Source organism: Macrobrachium rosenbergii, chromosome 22 (genome assembly GCF_040412425.1).
Source record: "Macrobrachium rosenbergii isolate ZJJX-2024 chromosome 22, ASM4041242v1, whole genome shotgun sequence".
Lineage (NCBI taxonomy): Eukaryota > Metazoa > Arthropoda > Malacostraca > Decapoda > Palaemonidae > Macrobrachium > Macrobrachium rosenbergii.
Window position 1 is genome coordinate 48,718,512 of NC_089762.1, and position 22,379 is coordinate 48,740,890.

The 22,379-nt window shown below is 37.2% G+C and overlaps 2 protein-coding genes across 2 annotated transcripts in view; one reads left to right on the forward strand and one right to left on the reverse strand.

Annotated features, from left to right (window-relative positions):
* pug (pug C-1-tetrahydrofolate synthase, cytoplasmic) overlaps window positions 1-22,379 on the reverse strand; it is a 168,307-nt gene that overhangs the window by 9,038 nt on the left and 136,890 nt on the right. The window contains 14 exon segments of the mRNA XM_067124898.1: window positions 389-506; window positions 1,485-1,699; window positions 2,663-2,799; window positions 3,330-3,503; window positions 4,907-5,022; window positions 5,024-5,071; window positions 5,201-5,262; window positions 5,503-5,614; window positions 6,577-6,718; window positions 7,739-7,834; window positions 8,199-8,335; window positions 8,484-8,597; window positions 8,988-9,072; window positions 10,735-10,785. Coding sequence (XP_066980999.1) covers window positions 389-506; window positions 1,485-1,699; window positions 2,663-2,799; window positions 3,330-3,503; window positions 4,907-5,022; window positions 5,024-5,071; window positions 5,201-5,262; window positions 5,503-5,614; window positions 6,577-6,718; window positions 7,739-7,834; window positions 8,199-8,335; window positions 8,484-8,597; window positions 8,988-9,072; window positions 10,735-10,785 — 1,607 coding nt within the window.
* LOC136850864 (uncharacterized) overlaps window positions 19,041-22,379 on the forward strand; it is a 4,396-nt gene continuing 1,057 nt past the window's right edge. The window contains exon 1 of the mRNA XM_067124896.1: window positions 19,041-21,751. Coding sequence (XP_066980997.1) covers window positions 19,177-21,751 — 2,575 coding nt within the window. The 5' untranslated portion in view covers window positions 19,041-19,176. The remainder of the gene's footprint in view (window positions 21,752-22,379) is intronic.

Below are 22,379 nucleotides of genomic sequence, written 5' to 3' on the forward strand. Positions count from 1 at the left end.
GCAGAAATTTAAAAAAATTTTAAATTACAGATAATGTATGGTATTGTAATTCAACACATCATGACTTTACAATGGGTAATACTAATTGGTGATAACCCAACATTGCTTGACACAATATAAATGGAAAAAAACTCAAATGCAATCAAGATAGTCTAACAACAATTAACATATGCTTCAGTATCATATTAATTTCCTTGATACATGCCTAAATATGGATACTAAAAGTAGACCACTTTTCCAAGGAAAATAACCGCACCATTTTGCTACCATCAAAGTATCAAAACAGAACTGCGCAGGTTAACATATCCAAAGTTACAGAAACATAACGAAGCAAAATACAGTTAAACGTTAGAATTAGTACTCCCAATGATGATAATTCACACTATACCTCTTTGCCAGGTGATAGTTTCAGGGTCAATGTTTAGACGGACAAATTTCTTGATCTCTTCTTCTGTCAGTTTGTCAGGGTCAGTTTCGACAATACCTAGTTTCTTCAGGCGATTAATCTGAAAGCAGTGTATCCAAAACAAGATACTATATTGTTAACAAAATTACATATCAGTAGTGATAAAAATAAATAACACCTACATTTAAACCCACAAAGTTCAAATATAATATAGATGTACTTTTATGTACTGATGACGGAAAAATCAGTAGAACTAAGAGTAACCCCTAAAGAACATTTGATTGAGATTGGCTGCTTTCTTTACGCAATAAGCAGGCATTACGAAATTTATTGGGTACTGTATCATGTAGTATATATGATTAACCAAGTAGTTTTGAAAGGTAAAGAACACAAAAATATAATAATTGACAAAAACAAAGCTTGTTTTAAAACTTGTTTCTTCATAAATAGTAAAATAAGCAAAAACGTAGAGAATAAAACTAAATACAAATACAAAAACACACAGTTATAACATATCAGCAGAATGTATAGAGACCTAGTGCTGAGTACAACATCAAATGGAGAGTCCAAACAAAATTAACAAACAGACAAATACTAAATTCAGTTCATAAAACCCTATCAGCAAAATATGAGGCAATTAAGCAAAGAGAGGCAGAAAACTTCACACACACTATGCCTTATTAGGCAAGCTAGGTGGGAAGGAATCACACTGAGAATAGATGACATGTAAAAGGCATTTAGCAATGCAGCTGGGACCACAGGGATGCTGCAGAGAACCTTTCATATCATTTACGGTGTACCAAGCAAGATAAAGGGAATGGGTTTATGACCCAAATTGTTTTTAACCAGTTTCCCTCCTAATCCTTTATGTGGCCTTATCTTCTGCATTAATCTCAGCAAATTTTGATCTATATCAATTTCTCCAAACCACGAAAAAAAAAAAATTGAATAAGATTTTAAAAGGCAGTAGGACATCTATTTAAAAAAATGAACACCAGATCAACAAAAACCTCAGCACATTTTAATAAAGTGCATTCAACTGCTCAGTACATCAAAAAGACAAGAGTTGCTCAATCACCTGAATCTGTGAGAACTGTCGTTTACCCTTGACATTAGGGACTAGTCTTCCATACAGAGCCTGGTCACTCTGTGTAGCTTCATGAAACATTCGTGCATCAATCTGAGCTGCCAAAAGGTTATTTGCTGCAGTTATTGCATGAATATCTCCTGTCAGATGGAGGTTGAACTCATCCATTGGAATCACTTGAGAATATCCTCCACCAGCCGCACCACCTGTATCATTAAAAGAAATGTTTAGAGACTCCAAATCACTTATGAAACTGCAAGTCAGACTTCATCTTACACAACTGACATACTGAGTAACCAAACATATTGAGCATAGTCTACATATCTCTCTATATTTCGTCAACGCTCCAGTTGTTTCTCTTATTGCTCTCTCAACACCTGCTCCACCTGTGTTCCCCTACAGCACCAGAAATGTTTTACCTCTTCTAAGACCTGCTCATCTATCATACCACAATTCTCAGACAACATTTTCTTCCCATTTTGGTCTTCCAATGTAATTTTTGAATGAAAATCTCTACTATAAGTCCTGTATATGTTGCCATCCTGAGCACCTCTCATCACACATCTATTACATTCATTAATAGTACCGAGTTCTGTACCTTTCCCACAAAAATCCAGTTTTGACAGAGGAAAAATCTATTTCTGAGAAGGTCCAGTCATCACTAGATGAAATTCCATTACAGCACGAATTTCTTCTCTATAACAATCTAGATATACCAGAGAAAAAGAGCTTTCAGGAAAGGTTCTCTGTTACTACTAGTCGTCCTCTTTTAGAAGACAGCTCCAAGGGATTGTACTTTCCCTTTACTTCCTTTCCAGTCATCACTAGATATTTTTGGTTATAACAAAAAGACCTTTCTTCTCTATCCTACTCTTCTGATTTTAAACAATTCCACAATATTTTCTGACTCTGCTGTTACCATTCTTCCTTTGCTATATCTAGCATATGATGCCCATGAAGTTCAACACCAAACTCCTTAAAACTCCTCTCATTATCCCCAGGTAGCTCAAGAACTGACAAAATGGCATTTTCTATGCATACAGTACACAGTACAATACAGTACAACAAGATGTCAATCCAGTAAAATCCTTAGTACAAAAGCATGACTACCAACTGAAATCAAAAATGGCCTTATTTTAAAACTAGTAAAAATCATCTCTCAAAATTACCTTTTATTCCAAATGTGGGGCCCTGAGATGGCTGGCGAACACAAGCAAAGGTGTTTTTCTTAAGGTGAGCGCCAAGTGCCTGGGTCAGACCAATTGTTGTAGTGCTCTTACCTTCACCAAGTGGGGTGGGAGTTATTCTGCATGGATTTAAACATAACATTCTTAAGTAAACCACTTCATATGTGTGAATAACTGATTTGCAATTTTCTTTCAATTCTGTAAATTGAAATAATCCCATACATAACTCTTTAGTACTGCAACAACTAAAATTCTCTTAGCAAAGACACTTGAAAGATAAAAATATATCTAGTATTTATGTAAAAAAAGGTAACTTACATAACATCCCCATCTGCAATTACATGGTATGCTTGCAATGTCGTCAATTCAAACAAATCAAATTTACCCAAAACTTGAATCCATCCCACAAAAATGAATAGCTTGTTAATATCCTGGCCTTTATTTTAACCAAACTTGTGAAAACAAGAAAGTAGTAAACCAGTAGTAAACCTCACATACAACATGTTTTGGAATTTTTATGAAAATCAATCCTATTTTCTATATTTCATAATAATCTTATATTCTGCATAAAATATAAACCTACTGAAGATCTCTATGACTGAAGATCTAAACTGAAAAGTTATAGTCCTTAGAATGTTATGACACTTACCCTGCAACAACAACGTATCTACCATCCTTCTGGGAAGCAAGTCTCTCTAAAACAGACAGTGACACTTTTGCTTTCTTCTTGCCATACAAATCAACTTCAGAACCCAACAATCCAATTTCATCAGCAAGCTCGGCAACATCTTTTGGGGTCTGGGCACGAGCAACTTCGATGTCACTGAGTGAAGATACAGAGTGTATATTATTAGTTATTAATAAAAAGCATATTCATGAAAAACTCTGTGATGACAACTCTAGCAGCATCGCTAATTAATGTCTGTATTTACAATGTGACATGAGTGAGCAAAATAACTGCAATATACCTAGCTAATGAAAGTTCAATTCCAAGGGGTTTTCAAGAAAGTACAATTCTCTAAAAACTATTGTAGAATTCCTGATTTCCAAAAATACAAAATACGCAAATATTTTTTACAAGACAAACTGAATATTTTTACACAAAACCATCATGCATATACTCATACACATAACTGCACTCTCTTGTTCAACATACAAAAGAAGATTAGCAACACAGAGCATGTGCCAATGCTAAAATGAGTTGAAATTACTTGTCCATGTCATTCCCTTTGATATGATAAATTCCATATTGCAACAATGGGCCTGATCTGCTTTAATTTGTTACCGTCAAGTTCATTGGTTCATATGTCCTGTCCTATCATTTATTAATTATAATGGGCTTAAGAGACATTAAGGAATCACTAACAGCTATATTGACATGTGATCTGGTAGAAGCTGCAGCTTTGGCTGCTCTATCAGTTTCATTTTCTTTAATCCAACATATTTCTAATTATGTTCATCTTCATATAACTTGCAGAGTACATATGTACAGTACTTTGTTGTAGAAAGGTAGTTTTCGGATTAGAAGCAGTAAGAACTGAACTAGAGAAATAGCAATCTTGCAATGAAGAAGATAGTGAGGATTTCTTTCCTGCAGTTAACAGCTTTGAAGACATGCAAAAAAGACAGCAATACTGTGCTGCTACTGATCATCTGTCTGTTAGATAAACAAGTGCAGTGTATGAGTACACTCAAAGGTCAGAGATATAGGCATATACACGAGTGATGGGGGTCATGATGAACAGAACTACTTTCTGCCAGAGGTGGACCTTACCCCCATAAGAAAAAACCCTCCAAGTCACATGCACCCACAAACAAATTCATGTCTACTAAAGAACTACTGAAGAACAATGAAATTTATACACTACAATTCTTCTTCTTCAGAGAGAGAGAGAGAGAGAGAGAGAGAGAGAGAGAGAGAGAGAGAGAGAGAGAGAGAGAGAGAGAGAGAGAGAGAGAGAGAGAGAGAGAGAGAGAGAGAGAGAGAGAGAGAGAGAGAGAGAGAGAGAGAGAGAGAGATTCCATTAACTATTCAAGTCTTTTGCTAACAGAGTCTAGTGCACACAGATTTACCTGAAAATGGTTTAACAGGAGGCTGAGAATTCAGGGGGCTAAGAGTTTACCCAAGAAATATCTTCCATTAATGTAAAGTATACAGCTAACTTCTCATTACTTTATATCTGTTACTCAATCAGTAAAATATAAGGCTAAGAAAAAACTGATTACCTTGGAACATTCTCCAACACATCTAAAGACAGGTATCTTATATTCCAATCTGAAACACGCATGTGAGCAGCAGCTTTCTGTGCTGATATTACAGTATTTTGCATCAACATGGCCACAGGTCATAGGTCCTACACCACCAGGAACGGGAGTTATTACTGAGGCAACCTGCAATGTTATGACACTAAAATTAATGAACATCAAAGATCACTTGATTTCAGTAAGTTTATGCAGATTCATTTATTACAAAAAACCCACAGAAAATAATTCTTTGCAATGCAATTTGTAATTCAATACCTTTGCTGCTTCAGCGTATTCTACATCACCAACTAGACGAGATCCGGATTTCTTCGTGGCATCTGTAAATATACAGAGAACAAAAATATCAACGCTACTCTTCCATAAAGCTAATTCTGTTTTGCTTCACTTTGTTTTCTCCTTATTTCAGAATAATCCTCAGCAAATTATGTCTCCTATAAACAATGTAAACAAAATATTTTCTATTCATAAACAAAAGAGTTAAATGTTTTAGGTTTTCAAAATGAATGATTTAAACAAGAAACTATCTTTATACTCTGTTAAGTGAAAATAAACCTTACCTGGAACAGAATTAATTCCACAGTCAATGACCACAGCCCCAGGCTTTACCCATGAGCCCTTCACAAATTCTGGACTTCCAATACCAACTACCAAGAGGTCAGCTGAACGCACCTGTAAAGTTGAAATAATTTATATAAAGATGTCTAAATTTTCAAGTTTTTAAGAAAAATTGCTGAAAATTTTACATATCAGAATGGTCTAAAAAACTGTACATGAGATTACAAATTTATACTTTAAAAAAAATGGTGGGGTCAAGAAACCAAAATACCAATATCTATGAAATCATGGAAAATATAGTAAAATGTCCACAATGTACTCATATTCATAATAATGAATAACCTAACAAATCCAACACCAGGTCATTAGACCAAACATACACATATCAAATTAACAGCCACAGAATCAGCATCTGAACCGTAACTGTAGCTTCCCTTAAGTATCCTGCCTTCATCTTTTCAATTTCTTTTTTGCCCTTTATTTATTTTAGTACTGATATGATGCTGTTTTGACTTCCATCTTGGATGTTCCCATTGTGATTTTCCCCAAATTATTTTCTCTCATCAGATTTAAAGAGTTGGGAGGAATCATCTTTGTTTTCATGCATTTTTGTTTCTGCATCTCTTCAAAGCAAATACTCCTTGTGATAACCTGTTTTGCCTTGCCTTGCCCATACATCCTTACTTCCTGGCCTTTCTGTGCATGCAGGTAAAAGTCCCTGCAAGATGTATACTTCCATTTGCCAATTTACCTAGCATCAAGGAAGAAGTACCCTCAGTTTGTCTGGGAGGGTAAGATATACTAACTCTGTGATCAGTTTCAATGGCAGTTTTGGCTCAGTCTTGAGATCTGTATACATTCCTACCTTGACAATTATTCAAGATCCCGTCAAAAGTGCACCAAAATTCATAAAATTAACCATATGCCTCAAGTTTATCCTCAAATGATAAGACTCATCAAAGATTGTTTGGAAATTTTTTCTGTCAAGATATTAAGAGGGAATTAGAAAAAGCTTTTTGCTTTATACTGTTTAAAAATCTCATGCCACTTAATAACAAAACCCAACTTTTACTTACCGTTCCTTCCAAATCTGCCGTGCGAGAGTGACAAGTTGTCACTGTAGCATGATGCCACTTCAATAACTCTGCCATTGGTGTACCAACAATTTTACTACGACCTACAACAACAGCTTTTGCACCCTGGATCTTGGCACCAGATCTGCAACCATAAGAATGAAGGCATAAGGCATCAAATGCTTTAAAATACTGAATGTACAATGAACAAATTATTTTACTACACAGAAAATTATTTACTTAACTGGAAACTGATTACTAATCAAGTTTCCTGACATACATTAATATGGAATTGGTAATTAGCTGCTAATACCAAACAAAGGGCTAGATTTTCCAAACTAACACTATGTTATTAACACTAACACAAACTGTCTACACATTCATTATATCAATTGTAATCTTAAAATACAATCCTGCTTAACAGCTTTCCAGTCTTGCAACTGAAATTACAGCACTAACGTTTTGGGTTTACAGTATTTACATAAATCCCACATTAATTTGTAACATCAACATTTCCATATACTGTAAGTTAATCCCACAATTTTCAGGACAAATACACTGAGGAGATACCCATAAACTATACAGTGCAAAAAAAAAAGCATACACACACATACACACACACAAATGGCAAAAACTAGTTGAAGGTTAGTACAAAAATACCTTCAGTATTACTTCCTTCAGAAATGAAAAGGAGCAGCCTAAACTATAAGTTGGACAGGAAGGTGGGAGGAGACCACAGGAAATAGATGCAAAGTAAAAGGCATAAGAAATGCAGAACACCATTTATACTATCTACAAGCTGTTCAAATCACATTTAGTGATACCCCTACAGGTATATTTTGAATGAAAACATCACTGAATCTATTTAACACTACTGTGTACTTAATAATAGTTAATATCATGAGGAAGGGCTCCTGAGAGATATGGGAGTGTGTTGGTACAAAAATGACAAAACAAGAATGGGAAAAGACTTAAGTGATGCTTGCAAGCATTTACAATAAGCTACAAGAACTGATGCTTTGAAAATTATATATTAGGCATGTATTAATCTATTTATAGATTCACGACAGAAAAAAATGAACGTTACCGAGCTTTTCCTCAAAATAAACACAAGAATAATTTTCATCCAAAATGTCAAGAAGAGTACTGTACTAGTTTTCCTCACCTGCGGATAAGTTCCATACAACCATTTGGAGTACATGGGAGAAAACCTCCACCCAGCATTCCGTGGGACAGACGCCCAGCACTTGCTGTGGTAAGGCTGAAAATATTGGTACATGACAGCCAACACCAACTGTATGATTTAACTATACACATGTCTTGAGTGTGGTTATCAAAATGCACTATTCTATTTGCAACATGTAATAATATAATAGCACTAAATACATTCTTATAAAAATGTCCTGATGTTCATTCAGTCCAAAAATACTTGATACTACAGCATATAAATTTTTTCTCATGCAGAAATTTCTGACAAAAATACTGAACTTATAATTGCAAGAACTTGGGGGTCTTTCAACTTCCCATTCACTTTACTTCACACCGTATTTTAATTTGAAAATCTTATAACAAGAAATCCTATAAGAAAACAATCATGGGCAAAATGAACTGTGCACTTTACACACCCATCGACATCTTTATCCGGTGAAACGGTGTCAAGAACAAGATCTGAATCGATCTTGTTGTCCGAGTCCAAAGGCATTTGAATAATCATTCCATGGATTTTGGGATCTTCATTCAACTTTTTCACTTCTTGGACAAGCTGAAAGCAAAAGTGAACATTAACAAATCATTCTTGGGTTCTCCATTACCTCATATCCCAGAAAGTAAAACAATATGATTAAAATCTTTAGTAACTAAGCACTTCATAACATTCATGATAAAAACAAAAAAGCAAGATGGGATCTTACCTGTGACTGAGTAATGGTTCGAGGGAATTTTATATGTTGAGCCCTAATTCCAATTTCCTCGGCTGCCTTTATTTTCATCCGTATGTACACATTGCTATCTTCACGTCCACCAACCTTAACAGAAATAAATTCACTTGAAACAGCAACAAAACTAAGTAAAATGGTCAGCAAAACCAAGGCTACTAAATCTTAAAATTATCAATGAACCTATAGGGAAAGAAAAAATACTATATATTGTTATTCTGAGCTACATGATAAAATTGAGTTGGCTGTCTTTGTGAAATCTTGTGGTTTTGTTTGTTCAAGAAAATCCTTTAATGAACATGACTACATCTGAAAATTCAAATGACATCCTCTTGTTTGGATGCGTCCATATATTCTTATGATTTTCTTTAGGGAACAATTTCTTTAACATGGAAAAAATATAGCAGTATATAAAGGAAATCATTACAGTAACAGGGGAAAGTACAAGACCTGTATAAAAACAAAAGCCAACCACTCTACCTGGACAATAGCCAGCCCTGGTGCAAATCCAGGAAATTCTTGCTTTAGAGCAGAAACCTGTTCTCTCAGCTTGTCACGAACATCTCTGCAAGACCCCAAACAATTTATCAGTGACATTTTTTTAAAAGATTATGAAAAACGAATGACTTAAGCATTAGTATAATGTATTAAACTTCTTAAATATAACATTTCTCAGGCTAGAGTGAAAAATAACCATAAACAAAATAGTGAGCTTCTAGACCTCCTATTATTACACAGTAATCATAATGTGTGTAATTTCATAAAAAATTATGCATGCATCAGCAGAGTTTGATTTATAATACTGTAGTTTCAATATTTTTCTAATAATTCCTTGTTCTGTAGGAGAAAGCTTATGTAATAATTAAACTGATATTCATTTCATGAAAGGAAGGGTATAGACAAATTTAGGAACATATTCTTCTTACCAATATAAATGTATAATTTTTTTTACAAAAGGAAAAGTGTAAAATAAGACCATTAATGTTTCACTGCAGTTCAACACACCATGGTCTCAATGAAAGTCACTGATGCTGATATACTGAATTGGAAAGGAGTTTCTGGTCATATTCATGATGAGGTGACAAGCCATAAAAACGTTTTAATCCTGTAGGGACAGTTCTTTGGCACATGTAGATTGGGAACCAACCTCCTGTTAAGTGGTCACCAAGATTTCGTCCAAGGACCATCGCCCATCATAAGTTAAATGGTTCATATGGGAGATGTGCCCGCCAATCATTGAGCACCAGAAAACTGTCTCCATTGGATTAAACCCATTCCATACCTGCCACCTTGGATAAATACAACCAGAAACTCCTTTTCAATTAAGTACATCTCTGATTTTTGTCGAGACCTTGATGTTTTGAACTGCAGTGAAACGTTAATGGCCATATCTTATATTAGCTATTTTTACAGAAGTATGTATTTATATTAGTAAAACGAAAATTTTCTCAAATATGCCTATACACTCCCTATCATGAAATGAATATAGACTATTCATTACAGGATCATCTTTTTTCAGGAAAAGGTATCATCTGAAAAAAGGGAACTTTATTATCAACTGTTCTGTTGATACATCCACAATGTTAATAAAACATAAAACAAATATAACAGTAGTTATGCTGCCCAAAAATAATGCTGTACATCTTGAGCCAGTTCCTTATAAATTAGGTCAATCTAAATGTAAAGCAAACAACCAAAGGTAAGGAGTCCAGGTAAGAACCCAGTGTCCTAGGTTAGGTTAGGTCAGGGTTGGAGTTTTCAGGGGGTGAAGCCATCCCCGCACCTGGTAAGGACCCAGCCACCTAAGTTACATTAGGTTAAACTAAGCCTGGTATTTTACTTGTTTTGTATTTTTCCTCACCCAAAATACCCATTTTCTCACTGTGATCCCCAAACTTGTAGGATATCAGGGTGGGGTCCACTATCTTTATAACTACTTATTTGCGATGGAAACAAATGTCAGAAATGTTCAAAGAACACATTAAAACATAAGAAAATCATATTTACGAGTCCAAAATGCAAAAACAGTTTAATGTAATAAGATATTTCAAGCTAGTATGAACCACAGGATTACATTTTAACAGTGAAGTGGAACTCTAATGAGTTCATGGTCTATTTACACTAGACAATTTCACAGTGAGGACACACCACCTGTTATATTAAAATAAGAGGCACACATTAAGAAAGTCTACTGAATTAATATGTTAATTAATGAAATACTACTTACTGAGCCACCTCCTTTCCTGAAAGCACAATAGCTTGGGCAGGCACAGACATTCTGAAAAGAAAAAAAAAAAAATTCTTCAGGTAAATTCATTATTACTCACTTGACAGGAAACATATAACAAATAGTTCAAAATTTTATTTAAAATCTCTTAACAAAAATACCAATATACAAAGCACTGAAACTAAAGCTATTATGACACATTCTGCTTGCTATTCCCAATTACAATCAATTCAAAACTGTAACTAAAGCTTAGTACTTCTTGACTTTAACCTGATTCTTTTCTCACAATCAAAAAGCCATGTTAAAAAAGTTAAAAGACCCTGTTCTCCAATTTCTCGAAAACTTGAAATTGCTTCAAATTGGGTTCATGGCGTGACTATAAAATGTAGAAACATTACCATGTTTTATCCATTCGTTTTTTCATGTTTCATAAATGGGGATAGGAGTTTTACAACACTAAATTTCCCAGTGACAAGTTGAAAATTTAGTATTCATAATTTCGACCAGGTTAGATTTAGCAGTTGGTCGAGAAACAGTTTGTTCTTGAGTGTTGGACGGGACAGATATGTAGCTCTCCTTGACTATGTTTGTATTTCTCATTTCATTCATAAGTATTTGCTTCGAATGATACCATAATGGTTGCATGGCAACAGGGGCAAGACAATATACTACACTAATTTATCTTATGCAACTCATCCAAAACCCCTTTCAGCTATCTGATATGTTATCTTTGAGAGCATCTTAGAAACTACCGAAATCGATTCAATGATGCCGGTAAAAGTAATGTCAAAATACCATAGCTTCCAAAAAACCAAACGAAGCATGTTTTCTAAAATCAAATACTTGAAAGACTGGCTGGGTTAAATTTAGGACTGCTGTGATTTCAGTTCAAGAGATTCGCCCAAAAAGCCTCATTCTTCCTTTATTGGTTCACATGAATGCAAACTCGCCCATGGCAACTGTCACAGCGACCTTGAGTTTCTCTACAAAATTATTCTGCTGTGGCTTTTATCGTTACCCTTTCCCCGGCCCCTCACCTTAGCCCAAAGCCTAAGAAAATCGCCACAGCCCTGCGTTCCCGTTGGAGGAACCGGATTCGGAAACCTGTTTTACAATATATATAAAAAAAATGTTCACTGCAAACCCCTGCATTTCCCAGACAACCTGTTGCTCCTGAAAGCAATTGCACCCAAACTGAAGTCTGTCCTTAGGACTACGGAAGAAAGAACTCGGTGGAAAATTAAATTAATGCGAACAAATGTGGCATACAAGCCACAGAAAAAAAGTTGTCCATTAAAAAGGTCCAATCAACGTCGTCAGTTCCGAACACGCCTTCTTCACGCAGCAGCTCATTGGATAAGAGCCGCGTGGCACCACAACGTAATAAACAGTAGTAGATCACAAGGCGTTACACAATGACAAGCAAAATGGACCGATAATCTCTTTGTAACATCACCTGAGAAAACTGTGAGTACATTCAGCAATCAATCTGAAATTGGCTAAAACCTCACGGGTCTGAATAGTCAATGTTTGACACGGTAAAAGAGGCGCTGCACTAAGCCTGTAATACACTAGTTTTTAAAGCTTGCATGCTTCATATTCCACATTTAATTTGGAAAACGGACATACTTCACACAAAAGTTCCGTAAAATGTTATTGGCACTACCTGTCAAACGCAGCCGAAGACAACTAACTGGTTGTTCTTAGAAGCAACACCAAGATCGACCGGCTAACTCTGATGATCAGCTGCGTGAGCTAGACTTAGTAGGTACCAGCAGACAGGGCCCCTGGGTACAAGCTGTTGCCAAGCGTGGTATTTTATAGGCATTAATTGTGCCTCGGCCAAGCTATTAAAATGCTTGTGTGTTTTATGCATTCAATTTTGGAAAAATGTGCTCCTTCTACAACCCAACACCCATCTTTCTTTTCCTTTCTCTCTCTCTCCCCCTCACAATGCGGCGAGATTTTGTAAACAACATAACTTTCACGATGAGGCATGATGCTAAAACAGCATTCTCTCTCTCTCTCTCTCTCTCTCTCTCTCTCTCTCTTATACAGTCAACTTGGACTAATCCTAAAACAAAAAATATATGGTTTCTAAAACCAAAAACTGAATCTTACCGACATTTATAAACATATATGTCCCCCATGTTTTACGGTTAAACTGAACCCCATGGATACTAAAACATCCGTGGTAAAGCAAGAAACGAAGAGGTGAATAATGTAAGAATTAGTAATATATGTATAATGCGGTCGCGTACCATCTAAGTTTTTTAAAACAAGAAATCATCGATTTACACGTGGCTGACTGCCATTCCTTCTTATGAGGTCTGAAAATTGCAAAAATCACCAGAATAAGTCTTTTGTTTCATATGCAAAGACTGCTTCGTAAAAATACTTTTCATTGTACCAAAAACAAGAAAAAATGAGAATGAAATTTCTAAAGAACAGGTCAGGGCTAAGTTCCGTTAACGGGTACTGGTGGCATTTTCGTCTGATTTTATTGCGCACAGAGCAAAACGGATCTAAGCAGAACTTAAGACTTTAAAACAGTGACTGCAAACAAGTACTCGTAGTACAGGCAACCACCAATAAAGACAAATTCCCGAATCTTTGAGTCTTTGGTTGAACTTGCTGGTCTTTTAAAACGACAAGTAGATGTTAACTTCTGGTCTCAACTGTCTTGCTTTACAGACCTTCAAATATATTGTCCAATGCTAAAGTACAAGTAAATTCTCCTATTTCTACAAAGATGAAGCTACAAGTGCTACCTGCGTCAGCAACTTTGTTCAAAATCTGCTCGAATATTTTTCGCCCGCGTGGGTATCAGCAACATCCATGGCCATTCAAAATCACAGAAAAGGAAGCCATTGGTCATCGCAAAAATGTTAATAATAACTAAGACTGTCGTCTGAAGATTTCTTACAAGATCATCTTCCATAAGCTTTCATTTCATTCTGTGTCTACTTATTCGGCTGAGGTCGTACACTTTCTGATCATGCTGACGCATTGAACCAAAAGGGCTGCATTGATACCTCGACGTGCCATGTTCTTGGGCCTTAATTTATCAACCCCAACCCCGCCCCGCCCCCCCCCCTCTCTCTCGTGATAGCTAATCAGCAAAATCGCCTTTTGCACACTCAAGCAAAAGTGGTCTGCTGCTTGTTCAAGGTCAAGAATGCATACGACGAACTTTGCAATCATGCTGTTCCCTTTGCATTTCGTCACCATTCCTAACATCAAAATTTTCCTCGCTCTCTGACTGTGGTTGGCTTAAAGAAACATACATCAATTGTGCATCAGCATTCGATAAGAATTGCTCAGGTGAAACTAAGCACATATATATTACGCATACTTCATGGTAGGGGAAACTATAATACATGCGTGCATGAGTATACATAAGTTAGAGTATGTAATGGAAGCAAATCTAATACTCTTTATTGATGCATTTGATTTACGTCACTGAGTTTCTCAATGGCCAAAGATTACATTGTCTGCTCTTTGTAGTGTCAACTGATTCCCTAGAATTTTCGCTAAATTTTAATGTGCAATGTTTCACTTATTTTCACAAGTCCCTTCTCACATTTGCCGATTCAGTTTAAGCTTCGTCCACTATAAAAACATTCTTGTGCAACAGGAACCAGGCTTCATTTGCAGTGAATTAATGGGGCTTGTTCAGACACGAACGATTCAATCCGTTAGTTGCAATAAACACAAATATGTGACTGCACCTTATAGGTTTCATCTGTAACTTCATGGTATGAGGTTGGAACTTGACACAAGTGTGTTTCATTTTGAGCTGAAGAAAAGTTCCCTACTGGACGACAATTATTCTGCTGAATGAAGCCTCTGTACCAGTATTCGACACTGAATCAGTCGATGCTGTGAGGGACATCACCAGACATGAGCTATGGTAGCGTATAAAAAAAAAAAATTAAGAAAACAACACGGTAAAGTGAAGAGGCGCAGTCTTGACACAACAATAAACCTTGTTGAACTGAACGACAGTCTATATTACAAAGAGGATTTAATGCGCTGAAAATTCTTTATTTTTGAGAGCAAGGAACGGAACGGAGGAGAATCGACAAGAACGTTGTCGCAGTGACGCTCACGGACAGTTACTTATATCCGAAGCCGCCAGAAACCGAATAGTTGCTAAGGCTGACACACCAGAACCTGATATCGTAGAACATTCACGGTCACCTTACTCACAAGAAGGAAGAAAGTATCACCAAGAAGGTCTCTGATATGAAAGAGGCCAATGGCCTAACGTTATTCACAAAATACAAAAAGCTAATCGGCAATGATTTGTCCCCGTTTTGCCAAAGCCGCAAAATGTTATTTAGTACGAAAAAAAGAAGAAGAATCAGTGGAGAGGCAAAGGTTTATATATATATATATATATAGCTTAAGATTGTGACTCCTCATTCAGTTATTGCACTATTTATACATTCTCACAGCTGTCACCGTGCTATTTCCGTTAACTAACTCTCCTCCCCTCCTTTCTGAACAGAAACTCCCTATCAATTACCCTTGGCAATTTGATACATGAGTTCACTGAACGAAAGCCTTAGACGTATCGGGGGTTACGGGGAAGGAAGTGGACGAATGGGGTTTCGACAGTTGTCCGAGGGAAGATATTTTTAAAAAATTGACACTCGTTAGCCTATGTGCACCTGGCTGATGGCAGCGACACTCGTCTAACTCCCAACTCCTACGTAGAACCAGGTACCAACCTGAAGTAATGGTTCAAGACAATCTCCATTCATTCTGTTTCGTCATTACATCGTTCTTAAAGTGAAAATGTAAGTTTTATTAATATATACACACATTCGCTCTCCTTTCCATTCCTCGATTTTGGTGTGTGAATCCAGTGTAATTTTTTTTTAGAAAAAACATTTACAGAAAAGTTTGAAAGTTAAGGTGAAAAGTTATATGTGTCATACATACATAGAAAACTTGAGATAGACTGACAGAGGCAAAGTGGAGGGTGATGAGGAAGTATATGGTACAGGAGGAAAACTGATGAGGGTGAAAAAAAGTTTTTATCTTGGCTGGCGTAGAAGCACTAATCAGATATTGTCCCCCCTGGACGTAAGTCACCCCCGGGTTATGTAGTAAATTCGATATTAAACAATATTTGAGACTTAAAATTTAATATATATATATATATAAACACACATTAGAATACTAAGAAAACACAACCCTCCATTCTTTATGAAATGTTACATAAAAACTACTATCTCTCCTTATCACTTATCTGGGAATGTGCGGAGCACTTCGTGCACCTATATACTTTCGTCCCTTTTATAAGTCAAACCAAATTTGTCTAGATTTAACCGAATTTGGCGAGAATTATCAGCTGGGAGATAGAGGTTTTATCACTTTTTAGATAGCGTGGGATTCTATCATCAAAAAGAGCTTACATACTTCTAGTAGAGGATACCACTGGTTTACTTAATTTGTTTATCGAATACCTACAAAATATTATTAGAGTAGCAGAACTTACTGATAAATTTTAGCGTCGTGTCACTAGATAAGCAATCAGTTCCTAACGGCAGCACAAGCAAAATTATAAAAAGACTGGACAAGAGGAGAAAGGTGAAAGTGAATGAATGTATTTATTAGAGGATATAAAAGCCAAGGTAGAAGGCGGAATTTATTATGGAAATGGTCATTCATTCCTCCTTTTTATTTCAGCAATTTTCCTCTGTAATCTTTTTCAGTGAATGGTGAATATGATTTGATCTGATAACTATATGCCTTGATGATACTTAAATTTAAACAGCTTTACGAAATATGGTGAAATGTTGAGCCCACTGAAGCCTGAAAATCGACCCGTCAGTACTCGGATGTTTTGCAGAGAGAGAGAGAGAGAGAGAGAGAGAGAGAGAGAGAGAGAGAGAGAGAGAGAGAGAGGCTCCACTGCGTATTAATCACAGAGTTAAAAAGTCGCTTTTGTGAGTACCGTATGGGGTTAAGGGACGTCTACTGTACCCGCTCTTAGAAACTGCCAAGTGTCGTGACGTTTTATTCAAGGCTTATAGCGGTATTTGACCAACTAATAAAATTAAGCGCACGTCCTCTTTACCCCGAAAAACGAATATTTCTCCTCCACAGTATCTTTTAATTCAAACTCTAACACAGTTTCTCGGCATTTATACGGAGACAAACAAGAAAACTTCGTTTGCCTGGCAGTCGAGTTTCGAACTTGCAAGAGTTACCGAGGCACCTGTTTTTCGTCGAAATGTTTTGCGTCCACGTCAAGACACAGATTAATCTGTAATGGATGACACTGTCATTATGAAAAGGTTAGGTCTATCTAACTTTCTAAGACTACGAAAGTCAGTATAGCTAAGAATAATTATAAATCCACGAACTAAGGTTCATACTGGTTATTATTATTATTATACAAAAATCCGGCAACAGTCGTCTAAATGAAGTTGCTAGCTATATTATTTTCTGCATGTTTTCAGTTTGCCTACCTTTCACTCATGTGTAACCAGAAATATAACGGCCGTCATAAAGAAGCTCTTATGTAACCGGTGACTTCTCTGCTTTTAGAAAGCAATAACAGCGCTGTGATTTTTTTATGCATATCAGAGTTACTCAAGAGGGATGTGAGATTTCTAGAAATCGTCATGATGGGCAGAGAAGGTCTTTTGTGCCGTAAGTACAGCAGCATACACTAAATTAAGTCGTGGTTGAGACCCTAAGAACATCAACTTAAGCTGTTAATCTTAGACTCCTACTTTGGCAGCTAGGCATCTGTTGGGCGGGAGAAAAGAAAAATTGGCTTCAATAAAGCACAATGAGACAGGTCACTTGACAGGTGGTCATACACAAGAAAGATTCGGTTTGTTGCTGGTGAGGGGCCTGCCTGCCTCTCTCTCTCTCTCTCTCTCTCTCTCTCTCTCTCTCTCTCTCTCTCTCTCTCTCTCTCTCTCTCTCTCTCTCAACATACCGCCAATGTTTTCCATTGTATTAACCACTGTGCACTGCACTCCACAATTAGTTTTACAACGGTGATAGAACATCATTATTACGAAAAATCGATAATAACAATAAATGTATTTACATGTCTTGACAACAACAAAAGAAGTATGAGGTTTGGTCTTTGCTAACACAGTGGTGGGAAGAAAGTATATGACCCTGAGTCATGATCTCCAACGAACTGCTGTTGTGATGTATAACGTTGTAATGTATAAATATTTGTGGAAGACACACATGGCCAATGTTGAAAATACTGATTTCGGAAATTAATATAATAGTAATATAATTCAAGAGACAATAACAGTACAGGGAGAGGAAGAAGTGGCTAGGAAAATTAGAACGAAATTCTGTCGTGCGTACTTCTAAACCTTTAGCGGAAATAAGGCTGACATAACGATTTTAGTAAAATACTTTTCACAGATGTATTGTATGATTATCAAATAATCTTGGCAGCTTCATAACCCCCACACATTTAGTGAATGGGACAGTCTTGCAATGCCTATACAAACACCGTTTTAAGATAAGCACTTGTCTAATACAAGAAGTGTTATAAGAGTTGTGGAAAATCTAAGTAGTAGAAGCAAGGTAACATTTAGTTAACTGTGTGATCCGAGAATTCTCATTGTGACGTAGGCCTATTATGCAGAATCTCCTGGGATGCAGTATTTTTCAAAGTTCCTTCCTCTAATACCTGCTGATTCATCTCTTATTCTTACTGAATCTCGTTAAATCATTTGACTCGATAATCCATTCCAGAACTACCTTAAAGAATACCTCCAGGGCAACTGATGTTAATGTTAAGCCATAACAAACTCTACAATCTATGAGTCATCTCTCTTGACTAGATGAAATCCCATTCGTTTTTGTTGTGTTCATGAGCTATACATTATTTTTAAGAAAATTAAGGAATAGTTTGTTCCTTTACAAAATCATATTATTATTACTGTTACCACTCTTGGGATCTTTCCTAGATAGTGGCCGCCAACCAAGTCCGGGGGTTGTCATCTAGGACTAGTATTTCTTGGGGTTCATTACCTTTATGACATTAACAGTCTTTTGTTCATGTTTTTACGGTAATCCCCCAACGGGCTTGTACTAAACACGCCGCAATGGTGGATATATACCGGGTTAAAACCCTTGGTGGCCAGTATTTAGGAAAGATCCCATTCTTGTTATTAATATACTGTGGTGTTTCTTAGGTTGGATGCCCTGAACTATGCCACTGTCTGTTCCAGTTCAAGGGGGGAAAACAGATTGGCACCTCGTTGCCTGAACGGACTTGTAGAGCAGAAACTAGTGAACATGAAAGGGCAAATTCTCACGAACTAAACTGCATTGACACAAAATGAACTTGTTCCAGTCAAGGAAAACTTTAATGAGCAAAGCTGGATAAGAACGAAACGAGAAAAACTGGAAAGGTGCAAGTACAACCTAACCACCACCGTCACCATGAGTTCATCAGCTGCATCACACGTGATCCCATCCGACGGGCTGCTGAAATTTCGATACTATTATTTTGTCAGACACTTCGGAAAAGACGTCACGTATCGTGTTTACAAGTACTGCTTTCTGCACGGTAATTCCAAGACGATCCGTCAGATTCTAGAGGACAACGGAGTTGTTATAGGGAGGAAAGGGCCTTTCAACAACCAAGAAATCACGAACCTGACGACGCACCCTCCAGAGCATCTGGATATTACACTTCTTAATAAGATTTGTCAAACTCTCTGGCAAAAGATGGTGAATTACCCAGGCGACAAACTTCGAGATTTGATCAAGAAAATCAAAGATGAGAGGAATAATGTCAGCCACGAAGAAACCGGTATTACACAGGGCGAACTTGAGAGTAAGCTCTTAGCCTTTGGTGCCACACTCGAGGAAGCGATTGATGAAGCCATATCGATTTACCCAAGTCACGGCACTGATTTTGATCAACTGAAGCTTCAGGTCCAAGAAGCCATACCCAAAATTCAGGAGAAGATCCGTGAAAAATACGATGCTTCCAACCCTGATCATGTGGATATGTTAAAAGCAGAAATGGAAGAATTTGCAGATCAGCTGCATGACTACATACGAGAGAAATCACGAGAGGAACTGGTCTCTCTTTATAAGGTCCTTTGTAGGATTCTACCTTTTGATTGGCTGACTCAGTATGGGGTGACTGACCCCTGTGAGATTATGGTGTCTTTGAGAATGGACGCTGATGAGGAGTTTCACGCTGGCCTCTCAAAGGAAGACCCTCTTATCATCACTCAGGAAGAGGTATTAGACGCGAAAAATCCAAGTGGCGAGGACCCAAAAGTAATCATACTATCAGGTGGTGCCGGTTCGGGCAAGACGACGATGATGTGTTCCACCGTAGAAAAGTGGTGTAAGCATTCAGGTGATATCACGAATCTCGCTTCTTTCGAGGTGTTACTGTACATGGAGTTCAGGAAGGATGATTATGACAACTTCGAAACATACATACGAAATCTTTTGCAACGCACAGTACTAGATTTTAATTACGACCTTGTCAAGTCTGCGATACTCCACTCCAAGTGCTTGATTTTATGCGATGGGTTTGACGAAGCCAATAAGAAATCGACGAAGCTTTTCGAAGAGATTTTAAGACTGAACTGCAAGTATATGAAAGTTCTTGTGACGACGCGTCCGATGAACACTATAGAGCTCACGAGCATAGTGAACAAGTCAAAACACCTGAGAATCAACCTAAGTATGATGGGTATCCGTAAAGAGGCGATGGAATCGCACATCAAGACACTTGTAGCCCACTTGTGGAAGAAAGACCAAGCTCAAAAGGATGAAATAACCAAAGAGATCACAAAGTTTATCAAGACAATGAATGCTAATATGAATCGCATACTGAGAAATCCCCTTTGGTTCAATCTCTTCGTGTTGCTTTACATAGAATGTCCTGCATTGAGAGGAAAAATCTATACGGTTTCATCACTGTACATTCAGCTGAAAAAGCATAACAAGAAGAGGCTAGTCGAGAAGTGTGGGATCGCGGAGGACGATATTGAAGAATTCGAACCCCTGTACAAGAAGTGGTCCTTATTATATTACCTTCAGCAGAAGTACGAATTGTCCCAAAGGGACACCAAGATCTTTAAGGCAAAGCTCAAGGAACTGGACTTGGACTTCAATACCGTCATGTCCTCTTATTTCAATATAAAACACGCTACCAAAGACCTCGAGGTTGTGAAGGTCTTCTGCTACAGACATCGGAGCGAGCAAGAGTTCATAGCAGCCAGCGTCATTTGCGATGAACTGGTGAGATTGTATGAGGATGAGTGGGACAAGTTTGATGATCTGGTAAAAAGCAGTGAAAATATTATTACTTATGTTGCCTCCTCTGCGACCTGTGCGAACGAAGGGAAGAAACAGGCAATTGATTATAAAAACTTGGATGGGTTACTGCCATTTATATCTGGACTCCTCTACGATGCAGAGAGAGATATTTTGTACTCAGTTATCGATGATATTATAGACTTACACTGGAAAATCAGAGGGACAAAGTCCCTGTCAGAAGTTACAGACACAGAGTCTTTCATTAAGTACTTTACCGAAACAGGAAACGACGCTAATGTTGTCAAAAGTGTTGTGAAAAAGTTACAAGATATCTATGGTGGAAACATAGGGAGACTATACGTGACGGAAAGTGAGTCTCTGGTGTCCTTACCTTTGTTATTGCCCGAGGTAACACTGAAGAAACTTTCACTTAGCCTCTTTGGTAACCCTGATGATTTTTCTCACTTGATTCCCACTTTAACGACAGCTAGTCAGTGCCGCATTGCAGTTCTCCTCGCATTTCAAAGTCAGTGGCATGATAGAGAAGGTGGGAATGCTGACATTTATCTAGCTGAAGCTAAGACTTGCACGAGGTTTAAAGGAAAACTCACAGAATACGGGATAAGAGGGATACCGAAGTGCTTGGGTATTCTTCGTCTACGCACAGATCTGGATGCCTTGAGGGCAATGTCAAATCACATTCAAGAATTGAGCCAGCTGAGAATTCTAGGTAAATATTTTGTTTTTCACATAATCTGATGAAAAAGTATTCAGGCTTACGTAAGAATTCTTGTGGCCTTTTTAACTTGCATAAGCAGTCACGTTGCAGTATTTGAAAAGTATTTCATTTTTAGGCTATACATACTGGTCAGAATAGTTAACACTTACAGAGGATTTATTTGAGGAAAACTAGTATGCAACCAAGACGAAACAAATCTTAAAATATGATACTTCTTACAGACTAAAATAGTTCCATGATCACTGGTAATATGTAGCTGACCTACAGTTGCTGTTATTGATTGAACTGGCTTTACGCCAGCACGGGCTCTTGCTCATAGAGCAGCCTGAAACTGACCTGCAGGGAAGCGTTGGCTGAATTCTGTGAATATCCACACTCCTGTATCTTTAGGTTTCTATCCCTATAACTTATAATGAATCCAGGTAAAAAATCACATTACTCTTTCCTAGATACTGACCCCCAAGATTTTTAACCCGTCATGTATCCATGTATCCACCTTTGCGGCGTGTTTAGTACAAGCCCGTTGGTGAGTACCATAAAAAGACAAACAAAAGACTGTAAATATCATAAATATAATGAACCCCAAGAAATATTAGGCCTAGATAACAACCTCCGAAAA